Source organism: Myodes glareolus, chromosome 25, assembly GCF_982192425.1.
Source record: "Myodes glareolus chromosome 25, mMyoGla1.1, whole genome shotgun sequence".
Lineage (NCBI taxonomy): Eukaryota > Metazoa > Chordata > Mammalia > Rodentia > Cricetidae > Myodes > Myodes glareolus.
Genome location: NC_142050.1, coordinates 40,951,888 through 40,961,597, shown reverse-complemented (window position 1 = coordinate 40,961,597; position 9,710 = coordinate 40,951,888). Strand labels below are relative to the sequence as shown.

At 37.9% G+C, this 9,710-nt stretch overlaps 1 protein-coding gene across 1 annotated transcript; it reads right to left on the bottom strand.

Annotated features, from left to right (window-relative positions):
• Positions 1 to 3,478: 3,478 nt before the first annotated feature.
• Positions 3,479 to 4,411, bottom strand: LOC146889667 (olfactory receptor 2A12-like). The gene has a single exon (XM_085683561.1). The coding sequence runs from the start codon at positions 4,409 to 4,411 to the stop codon at positions 3,479 to 3,481; it is 933 nt and encodes a 310-aa protein (XP_085539687.1).
• Between the last annotated feature and the right edge of the window lie 5,299 nt (positions 4,412 to 9,710).

Below are 9,710 nucleotides of genomic sequence, written 5' to 3'. Positions count from 1 at the left end.
ACTTGAAATAAACATTGCATCTATCATCTTTTGCAGTGCATGGATAAAGTATTCCATGGGAAGACAATAGGTTATTTCTGACTATGATCAATCAGTGTAACTAATAGTGTGTCTGGTCACTGATCTTGTTGAAATCACTCTCAGCTTCTTCCAGGTTTCTTTCATTAAACTCCCACTCTTGAGAACAGGCCATCTCCTACCCTTACAGGCATTTGGGACTACTCCTCTTACTGGGTCACCTTGACCAGCCTTAATACTTGAGGGAGGTGCTTAGTCTTTTTGCAACTTGGTACACCATGTTTTGTTGATGCTCATGGGAGACCTGTCCTTTCCTAAACAGAAAGAGTGTAGGAGTGGATTGGGTGGAGGGAACAAAAGGGGAATGGGATAAGGGACTGGGAGGAAAGGAGGGTGGGGAAACTGCAGCCAGGATATAAAATAAATAAATAAATAAATAAATAAATAAATAACAAATGTATTTAAACAAAGAATACGTGAGACTCAACTTTACAGTTTTCAATAAAGAAAATATGTCTCCAGTCTTCAAATAAAACAAAACAACAGCAATTAAAAAACTCCCACTCTTAACCTTGATAGTGCCCTGACTTCAAAATTGCAATCCATGGGCTATAGTGATGTCTCCACAGTTAAGAATACTCGTTGCTCTTCCAAAAGACCTAGGTTCAGTTCCAAGGACCTACATGCTGATATACAACTTCCTGTAACTCCAGTTCCAGAGAATCTGAGATCTTCTTCTGCCCTCTGTGGGCACCAGGCATATACAATAGGCACAGACATACATTCAAGCAAAACACAATCATGTACAAAATTAAAGCCTTAATTGTTCATCACATTTATGAAGCCATTTGCAATGGCCTCTGCTCTCACTGGACTCTAACTTGCTAGAATTAAGTTAGTAAGATTCAAGACTGTGCTTAGTGATTTTCAGTAGTGTTTCACTGTGCAGCCCTAGCAAGACTGGCACATTTTTGTTTTTTCATTTTCATATTTTTTCTTGTTACTCTTTCTGCGGTGGTTTGAAAGAAAATGTGCCCTATAGGCTCATGGCGAGTAGTACTCTTAGAAAATGGGGCTTTGTTGAAGTAGGTATGGTTTTGTTGGAGGAAGTACATTGGTGTAGGAGGTCCTTCTGTCTATGTGTTGCTTGTATTGGTTAAAGAATCAAGAAACTGCCTTGGCCTGATAGTGCAGAACTTAGGTAGGTGAACTATTGGCTACTGAGGTTATAGAGGAAGAGTATTCAGTATTGTCATGTGTATCTCCATTGGTATAGATACCTGCTCATGGTCATAGAGATGGCCCTGGTTAAATTTAATGGGTCTCAAAAAGATTAGTAAGAAAAAAATTGCAAAGCTTGAACATTACAAAATAGATAAAGTATAAAATTCTGTCAAATTTATTATTTAAAATTTAATTTGTATTAGCTGTTCCTTTATTTGGTTGGATAATTAATAGCTGAATTCAATGGATCAACAACGGACATTTATAGCCCATAACCCACTGAATCCTTGTCAGTTTTAGAGATTGTCTAGAGGAAAGAATTATGAGTTCAGAGTGACTTCCAAGTGATAGTTGAGCCTTTGTCCACTCTTAATGACCATGATTTCCTTTTGTCCTCCCAAGTGATGGACTAAGAGGGACTAGACTGGATTCTAAAACCAGGGGTTCACCGAAGTTCATCCCCATGACCCACTTGATCAGCTATTTGTTTTGTAAACAAGGTTTTATTAGAATATATGCTTGCCCATTCACACACATACTATCTATGGATGCCTCTGCCAGAGATGGATGATGACAGGTAAAATCATCCTCAAATTCAAGTGTTTTCCTTGTTTATTTATAGAGAACTTAAATTGGTCTAGAGCTGGGCTCCTTAAACTTTTCCCACTTGACCCCAGGTGACTAGGTCTATAAAACAACTTCAGAAATCAAACATGCACTTAGAAGCAACCATAAAGAAATTTATTTGAAAACAATTTTAGGGGAGACCCAAGGGTTTCTCTGTGTAACAAGCTGTCCTGGCATTAGTTTTGTAGACCCGACTAACCTCAAACACACAGAGATCCACCTGCCTTTGCCTCCCGAGTGCTGGGATTAAAGGCATGCACCACCACTGCCTGACATTTTATTAAAGTCAGAACTAAAATTGCCAACTAATAATATAAATTCTTTTTTTACGTAAATAATTGAATCTTGGGGTATTTGATTTCATGGGACACAGAACTCTTCAGCATTTTCAAGAGTTGAACAGTATTTTGATTTTACAGTTGGCATTAGTGGGAATGTAACTTTGCATTAATATGAAGAATACTGGCAGAAATATGTTTAGAGCCATCCCGTTAATTGTTAGAGGTTATTTTCTAATTTCAAGCCAAAATTTATGTAACTGTTTTTTATAAATCACAAGCCAGCAACTCAAATAGCAACTTTTAAGCTCCATTAATCTAACATAATAAAATTAAAAGTTATACTAATTTGATAGTGACGAGAGTAGAAAAGTATTAGAAACCTTTGTTTTCTCTATTTAGACAATGATTTCTGTAAGAACGGAAACCATTGTAAGGTGAAAACGCTGTAGCTCACGATGTACTGTAGTCTTGGATCTGAGAATTCAGGGAGCCTTGACTGGCGCTGTTTGCTGTGATGGCATACACATACGCTGTGTGTTCAGAACCACGGCTTCCATGATGCAAAAACCTCCTATTGCTGCCAATTTCTTTTCAGCCACACATTCAGCTGAATGGAGTTGTGACCCACAGTCTAAGGTAAAAATGTGCTTTTGTGTAGTTAATAGGTTAACTCATTTTCAGTATTTATTATCTAGTAGTAGGGATCGCTTTCTGAAGTTATGTTTCTGATAGTTCTCATGACAAATAAACCATTAACATGTGTAAACACTTTGCTGGGTATGAAATAGTTTATCATGGTGATATAATTCATACTTTTCTTGTTGACTAATTGTGATGAACACCAATCCTTCTGTTATCAATGACCGTGTTTATATTGAGAATTCAATTCAACTTTATTGCTCTGCTTTTGTTAAGTTAATTTTTTATTATTATTCATCTGAAAGCTTTTTATATACTTGGTAGTATGAGATGGGCAGGGTGTTGAAATCTTAGCTCCTCGCTGTAGAGGCAGAGGCAGGATGATGACTGGAAGTGTGAGGTCAGCTTGCTCTACATAGCTCCATTCTGTTTCAAAACCAGACAAAAATTGGCGGAAGTCTAATATTAGAAGAGTAGGCATTATTTGATACTATTGTGTTCTGTGCCTTTCCTGTGGCTGGATTTGTAGTAAGGAATGAAGGCATGCATCTACTTTTCCACTACCTTTAGTTTTACATGTTTTTCAGATTTTAAATGAAAGCACACAATATTCCATTGTAAAGTAGCATGTATTCTAGCAAGGGCAAAGAAAATGACAGGCACCAAACTTGACATCCCCAGGATGCTTCTCACACATGCCTCCCCTTCCACAGAATCCTTTGCAGAGCACCTTTGACCTCAGCGTTCCTCAGGCTGTAGATCAGGGGGTTCAGCATTGGATTGAAAAGGCTATAAAACAGGGAAAGGATCTTCTGCTGTGCCTCTGGGTTCTGAGACTTGGGAGCCATGTACATGACGATGGCGCTGCCAAAGAACAGCCCAACCACACAGAGGTGCGAAGAGCAGGTAGAGAAGGCCTTTCTGCGACCCTCCCCTGACTGGATTTTTAGAATGGCCATCAGGATGCGTGTGTAGGAGACCAGCACCAAGCATAAGGGTCCCACTAAGATGAACACACAAGTTGCAAAGATGACGACTTGATTGAGCATTGTGTCAGCACAGGCCAGCTTGAGGACAGACAGGATTTCACAGAAGAAGTGATTGACTTCATGGGGTCCACAGAAGGGAAGCCTCAGGAGGAGGACTAAGTGAACCATATCCAACAGTAAACTAAAGCCCCAGGAAGCAGCAGCCAGGGCCGTGCACACTCTCCAGCTCATGATGACAGTGTAGTGTAAGGGGTGGCAGATGGCTACATACCGGTCATAAGACATTGCCACCAAAATCAAGCACTCTGTTGCTGCAAAGGCCAAATACAAGAATGTCTGCATGATACATGGAACAAAGGAGATGGTTTTTTTCTGGGTCACAAGGTTAGATAGCATCTTGGGGACATTGTTAGAAGCATAGGACATGTCAAGGATGGCAAGGTGTGAGAGGAAGAAATACATGGGGGTGTGCAGCCTTGGGACTACAGATATTATTACAAGAATGATCCCATTCCCCAACAGGGTGAAAGTGTAAAAGACCGAAAAAATCCCAAAGAGGAAGTAATCCAAAGTAGGATCAAGTTGGAATCCCAGTAGGGTAACCTCTGTGATCCATGTCTCATTGCTTCCCATCCTCTTGTGGAAAAGAAAAGACTTGTTCAAGATAAAAAGGTAAGAACTGTGGAGAAAAGTTACAACATAGTTAATGACTATTACAGGGAGCGAATTAAAAAATGTACCACAGAAGAGGGATTTCCTAAGATTTGTCTTTGGATACTTGGCAAGATGTAATGTAGCTTGAGTACAAATATTGATGTGCTGATGGAATAATAGGAAAACACGCACATATATCTTTTGTGTAACAAAGTGTTAACTCAATAGGTTCTATTTTAATGAATCTTGTATTAGAAGATATATATATGTACACAAGTGCTACTTTGGAGGATTCCTGTGTTCTCACTTCCCTTTCCTGAGTGTCCTGGTCATTTATATAACTTGAAGACTAAGGTGATTTGGGTTCCATTGTTAGGTTGCATTTTTAGGCAGTGTTCCAAGTGATTCATATTCTTGGTTCTTCATGGGCATGCTCACAAAAACAATCCCCCTCTCTCATGTTTTCTACTCATGCAATTCAGATATGAAATTTTTAAGCAAATTATCATTTTTCTAGTTTAATCAAAATCAGGTATGACCTGCCTTTGCAGTAGTTTGGTAGTGCTCCCAGGGAGGACCCTTTGACAACTGTGGATAGTCTACTGGCTCTAGACTTAATGACTTCCTTTACTTCTTCTCTACTTGATGCTGAGCTTTGTGTATAATTCAAAGAATTTTTTGATTATATGTGTGGACCCAGGCTGTAGGGCCCGGTCTACCCTTGCTCCCTGGGGTGAAAATTGAGGATGGTTTCTGGCCAGCTAAGCATTCCAGTTTGTTTCTGTGCCCCCTCTGCCCTGGCCTGGTGATTAGCTGTAGGGCATTGTTTCATCTTTGGTATGGTAATATCCCACCTGTCTGGGAGGAATTCCTATGCAGCAGCCAGATTTCCCCCCCCTCCCCCCCCCCCCCCCGTGCCTGGGAGGTAATCCTTTTGTAGCAGCCAAAGTATATGAGTTTTGCAAAAAGCTGAATAAAGTGACATTTGACTGATCTCCTTTCGAATGACCATGGTCTCTTGTCTGTTTCTTTCAATCTCCAGGCCTTTGCCCAGATTCGTGTAAGGTATAGTTGCATGCGAACTATACCAAGAGGGTAACACAGAATCGGGTGTTACAGCAGGCAACTATCTCAAACGTCATTTAACATGAGATTTTGACTATGTTTACAAATAAGAAACTTAAAAAGGAAATGCATTTCCAGGGCTTGCAATCAATATTATTGATCTTTTATGACCGCATTCTGATTGACCCATTTTATTGTGCTATGTAGTGGTTAAGTCTCAGAGCTGATCTTAATTTCCAATACAACAGAACTGTTTCTTCATAAGATATTGCTGGAGTCAGTGAGATGGCCCAGTGGGTAAATGCACTTGCCACCAAGCCTGAGGTCCTACTTCTATGCCCAGGGTTCACATGGTGGAAATGGAGAATCCAACTCATGTTTTCATTCTGATCCACACTTGCACCATTGCACATTCATACATGCATGTATATACACACTGATACATATGCATAGTAAATATATAACTTTAGAGGAAAATGACATTGTAACAGCTTTGACAGCATAAGAGTATCATGAAATTCCCTGATCATTTTCTTCCTCTTCAGCTGTTGCCATGTCAACAGTTGTTCAGGTTCAAAGCATCTCAAAGCATCCTGAGAAGATCAGAGGGGGATAAAACGGAACTGGTGGTTGATCTTTCTTGAGAGCTCTCATGGAAGTTCTGAGGCTCGTTTAACCATCAGTGTGAAACAAGGGACATGAAAGGGATAGATAGCAAAGATACTTAACAAAATCAGGGACTTCTCTTCTCCTTTATTGGCTATTTTCATTAATATACTAATTTTAATTTTAAAATTAATTTAAAAATCTAATGATTATACTCAAATCATCTAAATGTTTATAGAAAAATATAGATATACACTCTCAGATATGTATAAACCATAGAGTGGAACTATAACAGAAATATATAAACATTTTAGCTATCACTTTCACTTAGCAGAGTAAAAATTTCATTTGTTAAGTATATATATATATATATAATATACACAGAAAGGAATATTAAATTATATCTAACTGTACAAGTGCATGAAAGTGGTACAGCATTTTATTTCACAACTTCCTTGACATTTTCAGAAATTCTTGGTTTATTTTCCTCTCGTGTTTAGTGCACACATAGCTGTTTCTCCAGGTGAGGATTTCCTGAGGGTGTACTCTAACAGGAAATCGCAGATGCGAAAATATAAGCTTCTCAAAATTTGCGATTATCTGTAGCCTGTTGCTCTCCAGAAAACACAAATTTCATAATGTTTTAGAAATATAAATTTTATAGGTTTACTGATTGTGTGAATACCATGGCTCCTTGTTACGGGACTGTCAGTGGGAAGTATTCTTAGTTATGATCTTTGTTATTTGAACTGTAAACAAAGTCATGCCTTTTCTATTTCATCAGAACATTAACTCACACCCTTGAGTGCAGGACCTTCTCCCACTCTGTTCTGGGCTTTGGAGGAAAAACTGTGGCTAACGAAGTGATTATCCCAGTGACAGTGACATTTCACACCTTACATTGCATTCAGGAATAATGCCTCTGTAGCCCAGGAATGTGCCTATCCCAAATTTATATAGTTTGTGAAACAGGCAAAGAAATCAAGACTGGCTGTGGCTGTTACCGTTCTGTTCAGGAATAAACAAGTAAGAACTGAGTGTCAGAGTAACTATTAATCTAAAAAAAAGGGGGGGAAATGGCAGGAAGTTACCTTTGCTGTTCACAAAGCAAGATGAACAGGTAGCATCTCTCAAGAGGAGACACATGTGTCTTTGAAGTGATGAAAATGTTTCAGCCCTAACCAGAGCTTCCAAAGACTGGTTCACAGAACTGGGGTGGTAGAGGATGAAGAAAAATAAAGTCTTTGGGCAGGAATGTGGTAGAGGCACATTTGGGTTATGGAAAGGTCATAATAAATTCAGTATGCCTCCACCATAGTGTACAAGGCATTGTGTATGTTCATTATAACATGCACATATATATGTTATATTGCATATATATTATCACTCTATAAGCCATGAATACAAATTTAAATGATGAGCTAACAATACAGTTATATTATCACTTAGCAAGATCATGTAACTTGTACTGACTCTTGTATTCTAATCTCATTTTTTACTAATACACTGGTATTTATTCTTGTTTCTTGTTGAGTATTTATTCTAGACAACTTCCACATTTTCAAAAATTTCTTCTTAAAAATTGTATGAAAACCTACATGAGACCCAAGTTCACTTATTATGACCTTCTGTTAGTCAAATAGTTCTAGTCATTTGGCTAAGGGAATGTATTCACATCCCTTTGACATATGCTTCACATTAGTTGTTGATGGATTTAATATACTAATATCTTTTGAAATTACAAAAATACATCATGCAGCTATTCATAGGGATCAGTTCAATCTTTATTATACTACATGGATGATTTGTGTATAACACATTGTAACTTATATTTTAAAATATGAACATTTATATGCATGACATTTTTTGTCTGACTATATATATATATATTTTGGAAAGTCTATAAAACTGAATACAGGACTATTTCCACTGCTAATCTTTACAAAAGGGACAGGCTTGTATCCTGAATAAAGTTTCCCATGAACTGCTGTTTATTTTGCTGTTGTAATAAACAGTTTTTAATAAATTTTAGAAGAGATAAAACTATTTCCATCTGGGAGACAGACACATTGTAAGACATAATTAAGTTGGACTTTTTTGCTCATTTACTCAGCAAGTTTTAGTAGAACTACTTGATCTGGGTAGATGTCTTCGGATCTTCCAAAGGAATGATGTCAGTCTCATGAAATAGTAAACGAAACCAGCCACTAAGATTTGAGCAAAATTAAAAAATCAATACCATTTCTCTATATAAAAATATACCTTTTTCCCTCAGATACTTCAATTTAAAAATGACCTAGATTATTCATTGGACAAAAGTAACGTATCTCTTAAGTCAAGGTTTAAACTTAGGGTGACGTCCACCAAACTGTGGACACACACCTGAGCAGTGTTGCTGCTGTGCAGGTCAAAGTAATGAAACATTGCCAAACTGGATGTGTGCTAATGCTTTGAAACTTTCTCATCTTTACAACACCTTCAGTTTATCTCCTTAGGAGACAAAGACACGAGGAGCTATGTAGACAACTTTTGGGATAGAGATAGTAATTTTGATGATGCAAAGGACACATGCAAGAGGGGAGCTGAGCTTTGAGCTTAAAGACTAAGGGCAGAGAGCTGGAGACTAATCAGTGAACCCAACTTGAGTCCTAGCTGCCAGATGTACAAACCCATGTGGCTCTTACCTGTGGGATATTCTCTAAGTGTCTACACTGTACAGTGTGGGAACCCAGGATAGTACCACCTCAGAGTCCTCAGCATCTCAATGGAATGTGAACATATTCCTTTAGCCGAATGGCATGAATTGTTTGACTAATCAAGTTAATAACAAACACATCTGGCATCATGTAATTTTGCATGTGATTTTGAAGTATAAACTTCCAAAAGAAAGAAGTAGACCAGAATAAACAGCATAAATGTCAGGAAATAAGGGAATGAATAGAATTCTTAACATTTCCATCAGATAGGTGTGAACTATATACAACCCACATGTAATTTTGAGAGTCACTTGTACTGTTCCTTCTTTCCTCCCTCCCTCCCTCCCTCCTTCCCTTTCTTCCTTTCATTCCTCCTTTCTTTCCTCTCTTCCTTCCAGCCTTCCTTCACTTCCTTCCTTCCTTCTTTCTTTTCCTTTTTTAAAATTTGTTCTTTTTTTTTTTGAGACAGGGTTTCTCTATGTAGACCAAGTTGGCCTTAAACTCACAGAGATCCACCTGTCTCTGTCTCCTCAGTGCAGGGATTAAAGAGAAACAAACCACATGAACCCTGTTTACAGAGAAATAGGATCATCTAAGTGGAGACAATAATATTAGAGAGCAATCATTTCATACTGCACATTTTAAATATATATAATTATATATATACATACATACATACATACATACAATGCTTTCTTCTTTCCTTTCAGATCTCTTAGCTTTCTTCATTTCTATTTCCACAATCCAAGCAAGGTCCTACCATTAATAATGAGTCTCTGTCTCTCTCTGCATGTGTTACTTATTTAATGATTTTGATAATTTTAAATACTTCTAACTCCTTTCTAAATTCCTGCTCTTAATTTGCATTCTTACTTCTTGAGCTACAGAAGGAACATCAAGAGGAGACTAGT